The sequence below is a fragment of the Anomaloglossus baeobatrachus genome, chromosome 5 (assembly GCF_048569485.1).
Source record: "Anomaloglossus baeobatrachus isolate aAnoBae1 chromosome 5, aAnoBae1.hap1, whole genome shotgun sequence".
In the NCBI taxonomy this organism is placed as follows: Eukaryota; Metazoa; Chordata; class Amphibia; order Anura; family Aromobatidae; genus Anomaloglossus; species Anomaloglossus baeobatrachus.
Genome location: NC_134357.1, coordinates 447,643,235 through 447,663,662, shown reverse-complemented (window position 1 = coordinate 447,663,662; position 20,428 = coordinate 447,643,235). Strand labels below are relative to the sequence as shown.

Below are 20,428 nucleotides of genomic sequence, written 5' to 3'. Positions count from 1 at the left end.
ACATGTGCAATAAAGGGTTAATAAACAATATATGTGTTACTTGTCAAATATTTGTGCTGCCATAATAGGTATTACTGCAAAATTGCTAGGAGACAAGTAGAGCACATAAAAGGGTTAATTAACCATGTGTTATAGTGTTACTTGTCAGACGTATGGGCTGCCATAATAATAGGTAGTAGTATTATAATAGGTAGTAGTGCAAAATTGCTGGGTGACAAGGAAAACCTATAAAAGGGTTACTTAGCCATGTATTCTGGTGTCACTTGTCAGATGTATGTGTTGCCATAATAAGTAGCACTGTAGAATTGCTGGGAAACAGGGAGGACAGATAAACACCTGACCATGCAGCAGTGATCAAATAATAATAATGCCGTCTAGGTGCAATTAATACATGCTCAAAAGAAGATGTAATTACCAGATTGTGGTAGTGGCACCAGACACCAAGCTCAAAGTTGTGACGCCTTCCCTGACACTGGCGTTTCGGAGTTCCTTCTTTGGGTGGGGGGGAGTTGCTATTGCGGTCTGTTCATCCCTATCACGTGACCCCTGGGCTCTGTGACCTCTGAGATTCGGTGATGTCCGGTCAACTGGAAGTTGATGTGACATCACCGAGGCCGGCCTCATTCTTCCTGAGTGACTGGGCTGTGGGCAGCGTTTCACCGCTGGTCACAGCTCAGCATGTTATGCACTCTGTTCTTTGCTGCAGAGCACCGCAAGCAGGAGTGATGCTGGACTGTGACGAACGGTGAAACTCCGCCCACTCACTCAGGAAGACTGTAGCTGGGCTCTGTGATGTCAGGTCAACTAGAAGTTGACGTGACCTCACTGGATCTCAGAGGGTCGCAGAGCCTGGGGGTCACGCGATGGGGATGAACAGACCGCAGTAGAGCCGCTCCGAGGCTGAATGTACTACACAAGGTATTTGAGAGAAGCCTTGTTTCTGAATGTTATATCGATGTGGCCATTAACCCTTTAGTGACGGAGCTAATTTTCACCTTAATGACCAGACCAAATTTCTTTGTCGCTCCATTGGGAGACCCAGACAATTGGGTGTATAGCTTCTGCCTCCGGAGGCCACACAAAGTATTACACTTAAAAGTGTAAAGCCCCTCCCCTTCTGCCTATACACCCCCCGTGTATCACGGGTTCCTCAGTTTTCATTCTTTGTGCGAAGGAGGCAGACATCCACGCATAGCTCCACAGCTTAGTCAGCAGCAGCTGCTGACTATGTCGGATGGAAGAAAAGAGGGCCCATAACAGGGCCCCCAGCATGCTCCCTTCTCACCCCACTCTTGTCGGCGGTGTTGTTAAGGTTGAGGTATCCATTGCGGGTATGGAGGCTGGAGCCCACATGCTGTTTTCCTTCCCCATCCCTTTAGGGCTCTGGGTGAAGTGGGATCCTAATCGGTCTCCAGGCACTGAGACCGTGCTCCATCCACAGACCCTGGGGACTCTGCTGGACAAGGAGCCGAGTATCGTCAGGGACAAGGCCCTGCTACTTTGAGGTACTCTGTGTCCCCGTGGGGACCGCGCGCAGAAACACTCCAGCATTGCTGGGTGTGTTAGTGTGCCGGGGACCGCAGCGCTGACCGCGCTTGTGCCATCACACACTGCAGCGTGGCTGGGTGTGTTAGTTTACTGGGGACTACCGCGCTGACCGCGCGCTGCCATTTCACACTGCAGCGCGCCTGGGAGTGTTAGTACGCCGGGGACTACCGCGCCGACCGCGCTTATACGCCGGCCGCTCTTATAACTTTAGTCCCCGGCTTTTGCGACCTAGTCTCACTCTTTTCCCGCCCCCAGGCCTGCCAGTCAGGGGAAGGGCGAGACGCTGTACAGGACGTCAGCGCTGAGGGCTGGAACGTGCTTTGCATACTCCACCCCCCTCACTGTGCACAGTGGGGCACCAGATTCCCGCACTTTCTAGGGCACGCCCACGGCCCCCTCCTCTCCTCAGGACGCCGGCAGCCATTCCTGTCAGCTCTTCTGACGCTGGAGAGGGGAGACAAGCTCTGGGAGACCCAGGCAGGGATTCTGGTGATCACACAACCGCTTTGAGCGGGCGGTAAGCAGCACCTGAGGTGCTGGCCCCACTAGTGCAGAAGTGTACATATAGATTATATGCTTATAGGCTATACTTTACACTGTATGGTGCACGGTTGATTTTTGGCTATATACCCTCCTGGATTGCTCAGAGGAGACAACAGCATGTCGTCCACAAAAAGCAAGGGTGCCAAAGCACAGGCTTACTATGCTACCTGCGCCGCATGTACGGCTATACTACCGGCAGGTTCAACTGACCCTCATTGTGTGCAATGCTCGGCCCCTGTGGCACTTACTCAGCCGGAGCCTCTGCTAAGGGTGGCCCAGGGGGAACCACCTGCTAACACTGTCCAGGTGACGGGGACGGAGTTTGCAGTTTTTACTGATAGACTTTCTGAGACTATGGCTAAGATATTAGAAGCCTTGCAGTCCAGACCGGTATCTCAGACCATGGGCACTGTGGAATCAATGCACCCTGGTCCCCCTCAGTTGGAGCAACAATGTCCTCCCGGGGTGTCTCATAGATCCCAGGGTGAGGTCTCTGACACGGACCGCAGCCCCAGACCGCCTAAGCGAGCTCGCTGGGAAATTCCCTCGACATCATCACATTGTTCAGGGTCTCAGCGGGAGGACTCTCTGTATGATGAAGCGGAGGTAGCTGATCAGGATTCTGATCCTGAGGCCGCTCTCAACCTTGATACTCCTGATGGGGACGCCATAGTGAATGATCTTATCGCGTCCATCAATCAAATGTTGGATATTTCTCCCTCAGCTCCTCCAGTGGAGGAGTCAGCTTCTCAGCAGGAGAAATTCCGTTTCAGGTTTCCCAAGCGTACAACGAGTATGTTTCTGGACCACTCTGACTTCAGAGAGGCAGTCCAGAAACACCGAGCTTGTCCAGATAAGCGTTTTTCCAAGCGCCTTAAGGATACACGTTATCCCTTCCCCCCTGACGTGGTCAAGGGCTGGACTCAGTGTCCCAAGGTGGACCCTCCAATCTCCAGACTGGCGGCTAGATCCATAGTTGCAGTGGAAGATGGGGCTTCACTCAAGGATGCCACTGACAGACAGATGGAGCTCTGGTTGAAATCCATCTATGAAGCTATCGGCGCGTCTTTTGCTCCAGCATTCGCAGCCGTATGGGCACTCCAAGCTATCTCAGCGGGTCAAGCGCAAATTGACGCAATCACACGTACGTCTGCGCCGCAAGTGGCGTCCATAACCTCTCAGACGTCGGCATTTGCGTCCTACGCTATTAATGCTGTCCTGGACTCTGCGAGCCGTACGGCGGTTGCAGCCGACGATTCGGTGGCAATACGCAGGGCCTTGTGGCTACGGGAATGGAAGGCAGATTCGGCTTCCAAAAAGTGCTTAACCAGTTTGCCATTTTCTGGCGACCGTTTGTTTGGTGAGCGATTGGATGAAATCATCAAACAATCCAAGGGAAAGGATACATCCTTACCCCAGGCCAAACCAAACATACCCCAACAGAGGAGGGGACAGTCGAGGTTTCGGTCCTTTCGGGGCGCGGGCAGGTCCCAATTCTCCTCGTCCAAAAGGCCTCAGAAGGATCAGAGGAACTCCGATTCATGGCGGTCTAAGTCACGTCCTAAAAAGACCGCCGGAGGTGCCGCTACCAAGGCGGCTTCCTCATGACTTTCGGCCTCCTCACACCGTATCCTCGGTCGGTGGCAGGCTCTCCCGCTTTTGCGACACCTGGCTGCCACAGGTGAAAGACCGTTGGGTGAGAGACATTCTGTCTCACGGTTACAAGATAGAGTTCAGCTCTCGTCCTCCGACTCGATTCTTCAGAACATCTCCGCCTCCCGAGCGAGCCGATGCTCTTCTGCAGGCGGTGGGCACTCTGAAGGCGGAAGGAGTGGTGGTCCCGGTTCCTCTTCAGCAACAGGGTCACGGTTTTTACTCCAACCTGTTTGTGGTTCCAAAGAAGGACGGGTCTTTCCGTCCTGTCCTGGACCTAAAACTGCTCAACAAACACGTAAAGACCAGGCGGTTCCGGATGGAATCCCTCCGCTCCGTCATCGCCTCAATGTCCCAAGGAGACTTCCTTGCATCGATCGATATCAAAGATGCTTATCTCCACGTACCGATTGCTCCAGAGCATCAGCGCTTCCTGCGCTTCGCCATAGGAGATGAACACCTTCAGTTCGCGGCACTGCCGTTCGGCCTGGCGACAGCCCCACGGGTTTTCACCAAGGTCATGGCTACAGTAGTTGCGGTCCTCCACTCTCAGGGTCACTCGGTGATCCCTTACTTGGACGATCTGCTGGTCAAGGCACCCTCTCAAGAGGCATGCCAACACAGCCTCAACGCTACTCTGGAGACTCTCCAGAGTTTCGGGTGGATCATCAATTTTCCAAAGTCAAATCTGACACTGGCCCAATCGCTGACATATCTTGGCATGGAGTTTCATACCCTCTCAGCGATGGTAATGCTCCCGCTGAACAAACAGCGGTCACTGCAGACAGGGTTGCAATCTCTCCTTCAAGGTCAGTCACACCCCTTGAGGCGCCTCATGCACTTCCTAGGGAAGATGGTGGCAGCAATGGAGGCAGTTCCTTTCGCGCAGTTTCACCTGCGTCCTCTTCAATGGGACATCCTACGCAAATGGGACAGGAAGTCGACGTCCCTCGACAGGAAAGTCTCCCTCTCTCAGGCAGCCAAAGCTTCCCTTCGGTGGTGGCTTCTTCCCACTTCATTGTCGAAGGGGAAATCCTTCCTACCCCCATCCTGGGCGGTGGTCACGACGGACGCGAGTCTGTCAGGGTGGGGAGCAGTCTTTCTCCACCACAGGGCTCAGGGTACATGGACTCAGCAGGAGTCCTCCCTTCAGATCAATGTTCTGGAGATCAGGGCAGTGTATCTTGCCCTAAAAGCGTTCCAGCAGTGGCTGGAAGGCAAGCAGATCCGAATTCAGTCGGACAACTCCACAGCGGTGGCTTACATCAACCACCAAGGCGGAACACGCAGTCGGCAAGCCTTCCAGGAAGTCCGGCGGATTTTGATGTGGGTGGAAGCCACGGCCTCCACCATATCCGCAGTTCACATCCCGGGCGTAGAAAACTGGGAAGCAGACTTTCTCAGTCGCCAGGGCATGGACGCAGGGGAATGGTCCCTTCACCTGGACGTGTTTCAGGAGATCTGTTGCCGCTGGGGGATGCCGGACGTCGACCTAATGGCGTCCCGGCACAACAACAAGGTCACGGCATTCATGGCACGATCTCACGATCACAGAGCTCTGGCGGCAGACGCCTTAGTTCAGGATTGGTCGCAGTTTCAACTCCCTTATGTGTTTCCACCTCTGGCACTGTTGCCCAGAGTGTTACGCAAGATCAGGTCAGACTGCCGCCGCGCCATTCTCGTCGCTCCAGACTGGCCGAGGAGGTCGTGGTACCCGGATCTGTGGCATCTCACGGTGGGCCAACCGTGGGCACTACCAGACCGTCCAGACTTGCTGTCTCAAGGGCCATTTTTCCATCTGAATTCTGCGGCCCTCAACCTGACTGTGTGGCCATTGAGTCCTGGATCCTAGCGTCTTCAGGGTTATCTCAAGAGGTCATTGCCACTATGAGACAGGCCAGGAAACCAACGTCTGCCAAGATCTACCACAGGACGTGGAAGATATTCCTATCTTGGTGCTCTGATCAGGGATTTTCTCCCTGGCCATTTGCATTGCCCACTTTTCTTTCCTTTCTTCAATCAGGATTGGAAAAAGGTTTGTCGCTCAGCTCCCTTAAGGGACAAGTCTCAGCGCTCTCTGTGTTCTTTCAGAAGCGTCTTGCCAGGCTTTCTCAGGTACGCACGTTCCTGCAGGGGGTTTGTCACATTGTCCCTCCTTACAGGCGGCCGTTAGAACCCTGGGATCTGAACAGGGTTCTGATGGCCCTTCAGAAGGCACCTTTTGAGCCTTTGAAGGATATTTCTCTTTCTCGCCTTTCGCAGAAGGTGGTCTTCCTAGTAGCAGTCACATCACTTCGGAGAGTGTCTGAGCTAGCAGCGTTGTCATGCAAGGCTCCTTTCCTGGTGTTTCACCAGGACAAGGTGGTGCTGCGCCCGGTTCCGGAATTCCTTCCTAAGGTGGTATCCACCTTTCATCTCAATCAGGATATCTCCTTGCCTTCTTTTTGTCCTCATCCAGTTCATCAATGTGAAAGGGATTTGCATTTGTTAGATCTGGTGAGAGCGCTCAGAATCTACATTTCCCGTACGGCGCCCCTGCGCCGCTCGGAGGCACTCTTTGTCCTTGTCGCTGGTCAGCGTAAGGGGTCACAGGCTTCCAAATCCACCCTGGCTCGGTGGATCAAGGAACCAATACTCGAAGCCTACCGTTCTTCTGGACTTCCGGTTCCCTCAGGGCTAAAGGCCCATTCTACCAGAGCCGTGGGTGCGTCCTGGGCTTTACGGCACCAGGCTACGGCTCAGCAGGTGTGCCAGGCGGCTACCTGGTCGAGCCTGCACACTTTCACCAAACACTATCAGGTGCATACCTATGCTTCAGCGGATGCCAGCCTAGGTAGACGAGTCCTTCAGGCGGCGGTTGCCCACCTGTAGGAACGGGCCGTTTTACGGCTCTATTACGAGGTATTATTTTACCCACCCAGGGACAGCTTTTGGACGTCCCAATTGTCTGGGTCTCCCAATGGAGCGACAAAGAAGAAGGGAATTTTGTTTACTTACCGTAAATTCCTTTTCTTCTAGCTCCAATTGGGAGACCCAGCACCCGCCCTGTTCCCTTCGGGCTGTTGTTTTTTCGTGTACACATGTTGTTCATGTTGAATGGTTTCAGTTCTCCGAAATTTCTTCGGATTGAAGTTACTTTAAACCAATTTATTTGCTTTCCTCCTTCTTGCTTTTGCACTAAAACTGAGGAACCCGTGATACACGGGGGGTGTATAGGCAGAAGGGGAGGGGCTTTACACTTTTAAGTGTAATACTTTGTGTGGCCTCCGGAGGCAGAAGCTATACACCCAATTGTCTGGGTCTCCCAATTGGAGCTAGAAGAAAAGGAATTTACGGTAAGTAAACAAAATTCCCTTCTTTGCAATTCTGACCAGTGTCACTTCATGAGGTTATAACTCTAGAACGCTTCAACGGATCCCGGTGATTCTGAGATTGTTTTTTCGTCACATATTGGACTTCATGTTAGTACCAAATTTAGGACAATATTTTTTGCGTTTATTTATGAAAAAAATTGAATATTGGCAAAAATTTTGAAAATTTAGCAATTTTCAACTTTTGAATTTTTATACCGTTAAACCAGAGATTTCTGTGACACAAAATAGTTAATAAATAACATTTCCCACATGTCTACTTTACATCAGCACAATTTTGGAAACAAATTTTTTTTTTTGTTAGGAAGTTAGAGGGGTTCAAAGTTTATCAGCGATTTCTCATTTTTACATCAAAATTTACAAAACCATTTTTTTAGGGACCACATCACATTTGAAGTGACTTTGAGAGGCCTAGATGACAGAAAATACCTAAAAGTGAAACCATTATAAAAACTGCACCCCCCCAAAGTACTCAAAACCACATTCAAGAAGTTTATTAACCCTTCAGGTGCTTCACATGAACAAAAACAATGTGGAATGAAAAAAAGCAAAAATTAAATTTTACCTAAAAATTTTTCTCTAACCCACATTTATTCACTTTTAGAAGAAATAACACAACAAAATGGACCCCAAAACTTGTTCCCCACTTTCTTATGAGTGCACCGATACCCCACATATGGTCAGAAACCTCTGTTTGGACAAATGCGAGGGCTCGGAACAGAAGGAGCAATATTTGAATTTTGGAAAGCAAATTTGGCTGAAATAGATTGCGGGCACCATGTTGCATTTACAGGTCCGCTAAGGTACCTAAACAGAAGAAATCCCTCACAAGTGACACCATTTTGGAAACTAGACCCCTCAAGGCTTCTATCTAGGGGTATAGTGAGCATTTTAGATCCACAGGTACTTCACAGATTTTGTTAACGTTACGTTGTCATATTGAAAATTTTAATAATTTTCTCAAAAATGTTGCTTTAGCATCAATTTTCTCACTTTTTCAAGAGGTAATTCCAAAAATTTGACCTCAAGGTTTGTTAACCACTTTTTTATGAGCGCGGTGATACCTCACATGTGGTCTGAAACCTTTGTTTGGACAAATGGGAGGGCTTGGAACGAAAGGAGCAATATTTGAATTTTGGAAAGGAAATTTGGCTGAAAAAGATTGCGGGCACCATGTCACATTTGCAGGACCCCTAAGGTACCTAAACAGCAGAAACCCCGCACAAGTGACCCCATTTTGGAAACTAGGCCCCTCAAGGAATTTATCTAGATGTTTGGTGAGTACCCTGAACCCCCAGGTGCTTCACAGAATTTTATAACGTTGAGCCATGAAAAAAAAAAAAAAAAAATTTACCACAAAATTGTTATTTCAACCAGGTAGCTTTTTTTTTACAAGAGTAAAAGGAAAAAATTCAGCATAACATTTATTGTGCAATTTCTCCTGAGTTTGGCGATACCTTATGTGTGGTGGAAATCAACTGTTTGGGTGCACAGCAGGGCTCGGAAGGGAAGGAGTGCCATTTGACTGCAAAATTGGCTGGAATCAATAGCGGATGCCAGGTTGCATTTGGAGAGCCCCTGAGGTGCCTAAACAGTGGCGGTCCCCCACAAGTGACTCCATTCTGGAAACAAGACACCTCAAGGCTTTTATCTAGGTGTATAGTGAGCAGTTTGAATCCACGAATACTTCACAGAATTTGATAAGCTTAGGTTGCCATATTGAAAATTTTCATTTTGTTCACAAAAATGTTGCTTCCGCATCAAATTTCTCACTTTTTCAAGAGACAACAACAAAACGTGGACCCCACAGGTTGTTATCCAATGTCTTATGAGCACAGGGATACCCCACATGTGGCCAAAAACCTCTGTTTGGATAAATGGGAGGGCTTGGAATGGAAGGAGCACCATTTGAATTCTGGAAAAGTTGAGATAAATTGCGGGCACCATGTCACATTTGCAGGGCCCCTTGGGTACCTATACATTCGAAACCCCCCACAAGTGACTCCATTTTGGAAACTGGATTTTATTCAGGAGTATAGTAAGCATTTTGAATCCACAGGTACTTCACAAAAATGTTGCTGTAGCAACAAATGTCTCACTTTTAGGCTATGTGGCCATGATCCAGCGACACGGCGTCTAGTACACAGTGTCAGCCTCCTGCAGAGATGTGAGTGTTGTCCACGGGAGAACGCAGCTGCCCATGCCCACGATTTGGGTTCAGGCCGCTGTGGAGCTCTATGCTACCTGCAGAGAACACTCATCTCCGCAGCATAAATTGACATGCTGAGGCTCGGGAAGCTGCGCCACAGGTCAGTGTATGCTGCGGAGAAGAGAAGCACAGTGGGCACGGGATTTCTAAAAATCCTTCCACTGTGCTTCTACTGTACAACGCAGCGCTATGGACGCAGGGAAAACACTATGGACACACTCTGCGCCCAAAAGGCTGCAAACCCCGATTGTGGGCACACAGCCTAAAATGCTACAATGGATGAATGGATAGATGTCAAACAAATATAACGTCCCACCCCCTGCATATTCTAAGCTGGCGCCCTTTAGTGCCTTTCATGTGGCACTAAAGGGTGCCTAGCCTTGTATTTAGCCCCCCAAAAAAATAATAATTAAAATAAACGACGTGGGGTCCCCCCTATTTTTGATAGCCAGCTAGGGTAAAGCAGACAGCTGTAGCCTGCAAACCACAGCTGACAGCTTCACCTTGGCTGGTGATCAATTTGGAGGGCTCCCCAGGCGTTTTTTTTTTAAAAAAAAAAACAAAAAACGTGGGATCCCCCCAAATTAGATCACCAGCCAAGGTGAAGCGGACAGCTGGGGTCTGGTATTCTCAGGGTGGGAAGAGCCCTGGTTATTGGACTCTTCCCAGCCTAAAAATAGCAGGCCGCAGCCGCCCCAGAAGTGGCGCATCCATTAGATGCGCCAATCCTGGCGCTTCGCCCCAACTCATCCCGCGCCCTGGTGCGGTGACTAACGGGGTAATAAATGGGGTTGATACCAGCTGTAATGTCACCTGGCATCAAGCCCTGGGGTTAGTGATGTCACGGCATCTAAACAGATACCCGACATTACTAACCCAGTCAAGTAATAGAAAAAAATAAAGACAAAAAAAAAATTTATTTGAAAAAAAAAACTCCCCGAAACATTCCTCTTTTACCAATTTATTGAAAATAAATAAATTTCGGTCGCTGTAATCCATTTTGGAGGTCCCACGCCGACTCTGGATCTTCTAGAATATGGGGGGCACGTTCAGGGAACGTATCCCCCATTTTCTGGAAGAGCAAGCTCTCCATGAGCAGTGTGGGTGCAGTAATCTGAGAATACTGCACTCACACTGCCCCGGTCCAACCTAGGGCAGAGTGACCTGCAGTAACCTCATTCTAGAATATGAGGGGCACGCTCACAGAACGTACCCCCCATTTTCTAGAACAGCAGTCTCTCCATGTGAGGAGTGTGGCTGCAGATTACCGCACTCACCCTCCCCCGGTCCACAGTGGAGCAGCCTGTGCAGTAGCGACGTCAGCGTCCCTGCTTCCAGGGATCCAGCTGACAGCCGCTGTCTGCGCATGCGCTGCCAGCTTTCAAGAAGGAGGCGGCGTGATCGCTGTGCCGGAGCACCAGCAGCCAGGTAACGTAACACCGGGGGCTGGGGGGGTGACGGCGGGACCTGGGGACAACTTTCTGCCGCATGTGACGTGTCACATGCGGCAGAAAGAGCAGGATGAATGCGGCCGCCATTTTCCACGCTCCGGAGGCGGCTCTGGAGACCGGAGGGGGCTCCGGGGACCAGAGATCTCCGGTGTACCGGAGGAGGGGTCAGGGAGAGGACATTTCCCTCCGATCTGAAATGTTTGATCATTTCAGATCGGAGGGAAATGAATGCAGAGCCGGCGGCGGCGGGAGTTTTCAGCGCGCGTCGGCGCCATCTTGGATTTTCCGGAGGGGGGGGGGTGTTGGATAGATTTCTCCGGTACCGGGGGCTTTGGGGGCACTAAGGGCTCATATTTATTTCTCATCTGACATGTTTGATCACGTCAGATGAGAAATAAATCAATTTTACCGGCCATTTCTTTTTTTTTTTAATGTTGTCGCCGGTATACGGTGTATACCGGCGATCGCATTAACGGGGTCCAGAAAAAACACCCCGATTCATAATCTGGGGGTCTCAGCTACCCCTGGTAGCTGAAACCCCCGAGATTTTCGGTCGCTGGGGGGCGCTACAGGGTTTTTTCGGGCCGCCGCTTTAAAGCGGCGGAACAGAATAAGTACCCTGTTTTTCCGCCGCTTTAAGTCGTACGGCCGTCGTTATGAGGTTAAAGCGAAGTAGTGACCCACCTCACTTAAGGATGTTTAACTCTGCATGTGTAGAAGTCTGTATGAACACCGAGGCAGACCGACACTTATAGTGTAAATCAGCGAGCTGTGATCTCCTGACACCAGATTTACAGCAGTATGATGAAAAGAGGCCAGAGATAGTGTGAATCAATTCTCAGGTCCCGCTTGAGCGGCCATGTCGGGGATCTGTGGCCATCAGATGTGTACCCTGAGAGGCTTCTACCTCCGGCATCTGCAGCTCGTCTTTAGATTATCTGGCCCAGCATGACCTCCTGTGTCCACGACGTCTCACCAGGTCTAGAGGAGCTGGGACAGGTAAAGAGGCGAATCACAGTATAGCCAGCCGATAATGGGCTACTGATGTGGCCACTGGACCAAGTCCTGCCACTAGATTCACACCAGCTGTAGAAAGGACGTATCTGTTCTCCCAGGGCGTATATTTACACTGCTTTTGCCTTTCGCTATAGGTTCCTCCCACATTGAATATCAGTGAGAAAAGGCCGCAGGTCCTGACCGCCCCTCCGAATATAAAGCAAGTGCCCGGGACTCGGTGAGCAGCACCATCGCCTCCATCTGTGTCTCTGTTATGTCCAGTTTAGTGTGCCTGTGACAGGGGCTAATTAGTGGTGTGATGTGACCAGTTATGTGATTGCTGCTGAATCAAAATCCCGCTTTAAGTGTCTGGCAAGTATCTTAAAGGCTTAACAGAGGTCCACCTCTTATCCAGGCCACGTATTCTTCCTTCTTCCTCAGGAAGCCCCGCGGGGAAGCCAAGAAATGCCGAAAGGTGTACGGGATGGAACGGAAAGACATGTGGTGCACTGCCTGCCGCTGGAAGAAGGCCTGTCAGAGATTCATAGACTGAGGGCTGCAGCCGCTAAACCTCAACTGCCCCTAGGGGGCGCAACTGAGCTTTTGATGATTTTTTTTTTTCCTCCCCTCTAAAAACTGTTTTATTCCCAGCCTTTTGTGAAAGCTCCCGATGATTCAGGACTGTTGTTATACACCCAATATTTTTATACATGGACTGCATTTCTTTTGTATGGTCCGGAGCTGCCCCCTTTTGGGCTGGACCCCGCCTAGATGGCCATGAGGAGGTTCTTCTCGGGTAATGCGCTGCCGGGTTTCTGAGATTCCTTTTGGTGGACTGTTCAGCGAGCGAGAGAAGACGAGATTTATTTTTGATATTATGAGATGAGGAGTCAGGTTGTTCGGGGCAGGGCTCGGAGCGGGGAGGTGGGGGGAGTGTTTTTAACGATTTTTCTTTTTTCACCATTTTTGTAGGGTGGTCTTAAATTTTTGCTGCACTATGCTTTGCACTTTTTTGGAGGCTCTGTGGACATGGAGGGGACCATACAAGCATATTCAATCATTAACGGCTTATGGCTCTTTCATCTGCAGGTAGGGGAGATATACTAGGGTTTGGCTCACCAGGAATCGAGTGAATTTAAAGGGGGTACTTGGCTAGACCCTCCAATTATTACACTTTTATGATCATCATGTCCTAAAATGTGATACCTTAAACATCCCTATAGACAGGTTTCCTGGTGATCTATTCCTGCACAATGGCTGCCATGCTGTCTTTTAATGAAAGCGCTTTAACCCCTCACAATCCCCCAAATTTTCAAGACAATCTCTCATTTATCTCTTTCCTCATCTGCCCCCGATAATAATTTAAATATATGTAAAATATAATATTAATCTGTCCAGCACAACTCAGAAAGAAGGATCTGCTTTTATACCAGAAACTGTGCCACTCTGTTCCAGATAGGTTGAGATGGGTATTGCAGTTGCTCTCCATTTGTGTAAAAGCAGATGAGATGCAATACTTGACACAACCTGTAGACGAGTGGGGTGCTGTTTCTGACATAAAAGCAGATCCTACTTTACAATCCCACACAACCTTGAGGAGAATAAGAAAGATGGCAGCTATCTTGTTCCCCACGCTAAACGCTGGAGTCCTCCAGTGTAGCCATTGACTGCATACGTGGCCTAAGAAGGTTATTCGTATGTACGGACAAATATATTTTATTAATTTAATTTAATATTTTCAATGTTTCCCTATAATGCACATAGAAGGAAAGGCGGCTGTAATATTTCTCTCCTACCTTACAGGAGGAGTGTAATGTAGTGTAACCTAGTACAGAACACCCCCCACCCCCCCTTCCCCTCCATGACCAGTGCAATATAATAGTGTCATACATTTCACTGCCCCCTCCTGTACCATCTCAGGAACTGCAAGTGATGAGAACTATTGTGCCAGGGCAGAAATGCACCTGGCTTTCTCCAGGAATCCCCAGCACAAGGGACCAGGATCCTTTTAGAAGTAAGCACATCCGTAACGAGCACATGAGGGTATCTCTCTCTTTATAGCATTGACTTCAGAGGGGTAAATGCTGCATAGAAGAAGTGGTGAAATCAATGCTTTCCCTAGGGCCACAATTCTGTGATTATATTAATCAGATGCCACTAGGGGGTACTCATGAGCTGGCAAATTAGTATTGTGAGCTCCCTCTAGTGGTGACTCCAAGGAACCAAAATGTTATCACGTACAGTCGTGGCCTAAAGTTTTGAGATGGAAACAACTTTTGTTTTTCCCAGTTTGCTACTTCAGTGTTTCTAGATCATTCAGTCAGATGTTTCTAGGGTTATTGAAGTACATTTATCAGCATTTCAGAAGTTTTAATTCCTTTACTAACAAATAGATCAAGTTTATGCGCAGACTCAGTATTTCCAGTGTTGTCCCTTATTTTTCAAGGCCTCTGCCCTTTGCCCTTGCGGCTGGGTATCGGCTTCGGGGCCAGATGCTGACTGATGACAGCACATTCTTACCAATTCAGTGCTTGGAGTTTGTCCCAATTTCATTAGGGTCAGACAACTGTTTTTTCTTCTCATCTGAGAAAATTGGATTAATTATGTTGGTCTCACTCTGATCAGTGGGATCTGATTTGGAAAAAAAATGGAGAATTTTTTTTCTATCTTCATTCTGTCATCCGAATGCCATTGGATTGCTTTTCTATGGACTCGCTGACTTGGATGAGATCCGATTTATGGAGGCAAATCTGACATGCTGCGATTTTTCTTCCTTGGACAGGCTCAGACTTGTGCATGACGCATGACCCCATAGAAGAACATTGGTCCTAGTACAATCTGATGTTTTTTTGGATCACAGTCTCACCAAAAATACAGTAGTGTAAACCTGCCTTCCTGTGTTTTTTGTTTGTCCATCTGATTTTTGAGGAATCACCAAGTTTTTAGTGGGATTGAAATCTGGGGAGTTTCCATGGACCCCAAATATCAATGTTTTGTTCACCGAAACACTTAGTGATCACTTTTGCCCCATAACATGGTCTCCATCATGCTGGGAAACGCATCGTCCATCACCAAATTAATCCTAGATGGTTGGGAGAAGTTGTTCTCGGAGGATCTTTAGATCCCATTCTTTAGTCAGGGCCGTGTTCTTAGACAAAAATGTAAGTCCCCTTCATGGAGAAAAAGCCCCCACACATGAATGGTCTCAGGAGGCTTTACTGTTGGCAGACACAGGACTCATGGTAGCCCTCACATTTTCTTCTCCAGACAATCATTCTTCAGGAGTCCCAGACAGGCTGAAGGGGGGCTTCATCAGAGAAAATAACTTTGCGGGACAGTACTGGACGGTAGAGTTCATTGATAACCTGTGGTCAATCCTCAAAAAGCGGGTGGACAAACAAAAACACAGAAATTGTGCTAAACTCCAAGCACTGATTAGGCAAGAATGGGTCATCAGTCAGGGTTTTGCCCAGGCATTGATATCCAGCTGTCAGGACAAAGGGCAGAAGTCAAACTTTGTGAAAAACAACATTTGTGTCAATATCGAACCTTTTGGCCTTGACCGCACTATATGGCTGTTATGGGAAGCGGAAGATTTAGTCTCTGTACCAAAAAGGAGCTCCGACCTCTCTGAAGAAATATATTCATCCTCACAAAATTGTGACCCTATTTGGAGGACACAATGATTGTTGCACTTTAATCCACCGCATGCAAGTGCTTGCTATAGCGGTGCTCATGCTGACCAGTGGTCGGGCCGTTATCCAAGAGCAGCGATCTGATTGGTCGGTATGTGTAGAACCTTCACTTTTCGGTCGCACTTGTTAATAATCATAACAGAAGCATTATGTTGCTATGGGAACAGACCATCGACTATACTGGTTTGCCTCCATAGTAACAGTTATCTTGCAATCCCTATCTATTGAGTTATGGACGGATCAGGGGGCGTCTTATGTTTTGTGCCACTTCTGTTTTGCAATAGGAAACCATTCTGGGGATTTTTTACAGATGCACCACAAGATGCTCCCCCCCCCCCCCAGAAGTGATGGTGCATTGGTCGTGGTCCCTGTATATGTCCCCCGTCTGAGGGACATCTTGGGGCGTCAGCAGACTTGATTCCAGGAATCTACATTATAGGGAGGGAACGATTTTTAATCTTCTTACGGTTTACAGTAGGGTTAATCTGAGGAAGATGTTTGCACTTGTACAATTGGGCTCAGGGCACAAGCACAGTAATGTATGCAGATCATGGTTAGATGTAGTGATCTGGACGGTGCAATACCCCACTCAGCCATGTGGGGGCAGTGTTACACAACAACCCAAGGGAAGGCCCGGGGTCTGCAGCCACACAATGCTTCAATCACTTTGCACTCGACCATGTGATTAGCCCAAATATTTTGTTTTTGGAGGGGAAGGGAACATTGAGTCTCCGCCATTACCTTTGCACAGTCTGGGGATGGAGTGGTGTGGGGCAAAGTTTGGCATGTGTCTGTATTTTATACCCTGTGCTTTTGACTTTTTAAATTTAACCCCATTGCAGGAAACTAGATATTGGACACAGAAGAAATGAGTGAGGCTGTGTATGAAGATTGGTATTAGTGGTATGGGGTCTTTAATGGCCTCCTGGGTAACTTTTCTGTTCTGATTGCATTAGATTCACAGACTCTGACATACACTCTTCACGTGGGGAAATCCTGCAATTTAATTTCTTAGCAGTAGATGGCGATATTGACAATGTTGTGTATAGAGAGATGGAATTTCGCAGCAAAGATCCTCCCGTCATATACAATCTAGCCAGCCATTCACCTTATAGGATCTGCCGGAGTTGCACAATCATTTTTTTTTTCATCCCATATAAGCTATACGTAACTGTGTCAAGTACAGCATGAATGTGCAAAGATATCTGCAGCCCATAATCTAATGTGTATGACCATCTTAAGATTCTGCATCTATTATGTCTAGAACTCGTGGATTGCATGGCAGTGGGTTCTGTTGTTCCACCCTTTCTTCTTCCGTGGTCACGATGCCAAAACCAGACTGATGGGGGCAGTGTTGGATGAGCGATTCATATGAGATGTATCATGCCATGTTTGATGTCGGCCATTGTGCTAGAGCCGCTTGGCACTGTAGCGGATATTTCACAGATTTGGGGGGGGTATAGCACCATGCAGCGTCTGAGGCACATTCCAAAGTTACATGAAGCAAAAAGTAATGATATAAGCTTTATTTTATAAAAAAAAAAAAAAAATTCTTGCACTAAGTTTGGCCTGGATAAAAAAAAAACATGCCATAGATAGAGGAGGAGACGGGCAGGTATATGCACTAGGGATGGTATATTGTAGCCTGCAGGAGGGGCACCACGCTACTTGTGCACAGGATGAGGAGGATGTAGTGTCTGCGCCTGCAGCAGTAGAGATGTACGTCCTAGGGAAGGGGGTCCTTACTTGTGAAATGTAGGGAAAAGGTGCAGGCTGTGTAATTGTTTCTTCCATATGTGCAGCTGTGACTGTCTGACAGTATACACACAGCGCCACCTCATGGAGACTAATGTGCCAAGCACAGAGCTAAACCTTTTTGTCAGTTATCTTGGTAAAAAAAAATAATAAAGATTTTTTTTCTTTTTGTATTCTCTGGTTTACAGTGTTTTCTTCTAGATACAGATGTGTGGGTGGGGGTTTCGGAAAATCTCCTGTAAGGGTATGTGCCCACAATCAGGACCCACCTTGGGGCTGCAAGTCTCTTTCGCAGGAGACCGCAGCTGCTCGTGGCCATGATCCGGGGTCGAGCACTTGCGGTCTCTCTCATCTGTTCTCCCTGCGGTGAACGCTTGCGACTCCACAGCAAATAATTGACATGCTGTAAAACAAGCACAGTGGGCACGGGCTTTCTAGAAACCCCATCCATTGTGCTTGTACTGTACAACACAGCGAATACACACTGTATCCAAAATGCTGCAAATACTGATCGTAGGCCCACAGCCTAACCTGTTTCATACGTCAGCGATTCTGGTACGTTTGTGCTTTTTTTTTAAAAAAAATAAATATATATATATATATATATATATATATATATATATATATATATATATATATATATATATACGTACGTACCAGAATCACTGACATATGCAGACCCATTATAATGAATGGGTCTGCTCACACATCAGTGATATTTCACTGACTGTATCTCCGTGCGGCGTCTATTTTTTTTTTTTGTCCATTTTAAAAACATTTATTTTTGCAGGATCCACTTTTTTTAACACTGGAGCCTATGGAAAACAGATCCGTTAACAAATTGCTATTTAGTCATCCGTTTTTGTTCCATTTGTAAAGGATCCGTTTTGGGTTTTTTGCTCACTGGATCAGTTTTAAATGGAAGATAAAATAGCGATCCGTTAATGGATCCATTTTCCATGTAAAAAAAAAAAACGGATCCTGCAAAAATATATTTTTCAAAACTGACAAAGTTGTGTTTGCAGCACTTTTTTGCCAACTGATTGCTGCAGGATCTGATCTAATGGATGATTTCTGGACATGTGAACTCGGCCTAATATCTGTTGCAGATTCCCTCACATACTGTATATTGGGGGGGAAAAAATTACCTTAAAGAAATAAGGGTCCTCGCTGGGCTAAAAGTGGATGTTCGGAGAGTACCGCCGACAGACGTTATTATTGGTCCGTCTTGTAATGGACTCAACATTTTGTTTTATTGTTCTGCTCCTAAAACAGCAACTGAATGAATTAGCGCAGATGTTGATGGGAGCCTTATAAATCAGATGCAGCATCTTATCCGTTATTTTGAAGGGAGAAATGGTTCTGCCACAGAATCCAGCACATTTGATGGGAAGAATAAGCACCTGTGATACTAACCTTAGGGCGAGTTCATAACTTGGGTTGGTGAAACATTGACTGTGCTCTGATTGGTTGTTTTTTGCAATCACCAGTGAATAAGATAAGGAGACTAGCAGTCAGGCATGGTCAATATTTCAAGGACGTATGAAACCAGCCTTAGGCTGAAGTCTCACATCTGAATTATAGCGTCCATTTTTGGGAAAGATCGTGGGTGTACTGCCCCATACTAACCGCTTTGTATACGTACGTCTATGCAACACTTCAGATCAGTAGAGCCACAGTCGGGCTGAGTATTTCACTGAGCATGTACCATATAATACGAGTCTGTGAATTCAGACTAAAGGCCGCTTTACACACAACGACATTACTAACGAGATGTTGTTGGGGTCACGGAATTCTTGACGCACATCCGGCCTCATTAGCGACGCCGTTGCTTGTGACACGTACAAGCGACCGCTAACTATCAAAAATACTCACCTTACCGTTTGATTGTTGACACATCGTTCATTTCCCAAATGTCGTTGCTGGTGCTGGACGCAGGTTGTTCGTCGTTCCGGAGGCAGCACACATGGCTGTGTGACAGCCCAGAAACGACAAACAACACCGTACCCGTGTCCTCCGGCAACGAGGTGGGTGTGACTTTCATGTGGCTGCTCTCTACCCCTCCGCTTCTATTGGACGCCTGCCATGTGACGTAGTTGTGACACCGCACGAACTGCCCCCTTAGAAAAGAGGCTGTTTGCCTCCCACAGCGACGTCGTTAGGAAGGTAAGTTGGTGTGATGGGTACTAGCGATATTGTGCGCCACAGGCAGCGATTTGCCCGTGACGCACAAACGACGGGGGCAGGTGCTTTCACGAGCGATGTTGCTGCGTGTAAAGCCCCCTTTAGGCTGTGGTCAGATGGCTATAGAGTCTCTCATGCGAGCAAATCAGGCCGACTATGCTAATGACACCGATGAAGCTCTGATCTAGAAAATTGGATCACACTAAGCGTATACTCTGGAGGAGAGAATCAGAGCACACTGTCGGGAGACCGAGAACAAAATTTCTCCATTATGAGTGTTGGACTGCAATCGGATGTCATCTGACTGCAGTCCATTGAGTACCACGCACCCATAGACTTGAATGGTTGCACGCTGTCTTACATTTGCAGCATTCTGATCATTGTTGCCCCATAGAATACATTGGAGCAAGTGCTATGCAATAAATGGTACTTGTCTGAGTTATAAGGTGGTGTGAACCCTAAGATATGATAGCTGCGGCTAAACACCTCCGTTGGATTATCTTCCTGAGAACAAAAGGACGGGGTAGATGAAATCCAACATGTCCAATCCTTTATTAAAGTCCTGGAGTTTTCTGCTTTTATTCAGCTGTCCCTGTCTTTGTGAAACCAAAGCAAACTTTAGCTCATGCTTATAACAGCATTCACTGCTGATAAAAGTATACAATTGTATGATGATCGAGCGTACCCACCCTGTGTACATACCAAGATACTCTGGTAAAGGCCCCGTCACACTAAGCAACATCGCTAGCAACATCGCTGGTAACGAACAACTTTTGTGACGTTGCTAGCGATGTTGCTGTGTGTGACATCCAGCAACAACCTGGCCCCTGCTGTGAGGTCGTTGGTTGTTGCTGAATGTCCTGGGCCATTTTTTAGTTGTTGCTGTCCCGCTGTGAAGCACAGATCGCTGTGTGTGACAGCGAGACAGCAACAACTAATGTGCAGTGAGCAGGGAGCCAGCTTCTGCTGAGGCTGGTAACTAATGTAAACATCGGGTAACCAAGAAGCCCTGTCCTTGGTTAC

At 47.8% G+C, this 20,428-nt stretch overlaps 1 protein-coding gene across 2 annotated transcripts in view; it reads left to right on the top strand.

Annotated features, from left to right (window-relative positions):
* SLC2A4RG (SLC2A4 regulator) overlaps positions 1-17,395 on the top strand; it is a 63,111-nt gene extending 45,716 nt beyond the window's left edge. For both annotated transcript variants that reach the window (XM_075350491.1, XM_075350492.1), the window contains 2 exons: positions 11,927-12,009; positions 12,213-17,395. In XM_075350491.1, the coding sequence (XP_075206606.1) occupies positions 11,927-12,009; positions 12,213-12,324 (195 nt within the window). In that variant the 3' untranslated portion in view covers positions 12,325-17,395. The remainder of the gene's footprint in view (positions 1-11,926; positions 12,010-12,212) is intronic.
* Positions 17,396-20,428: the final 3,033 nt, after the last annotated feature.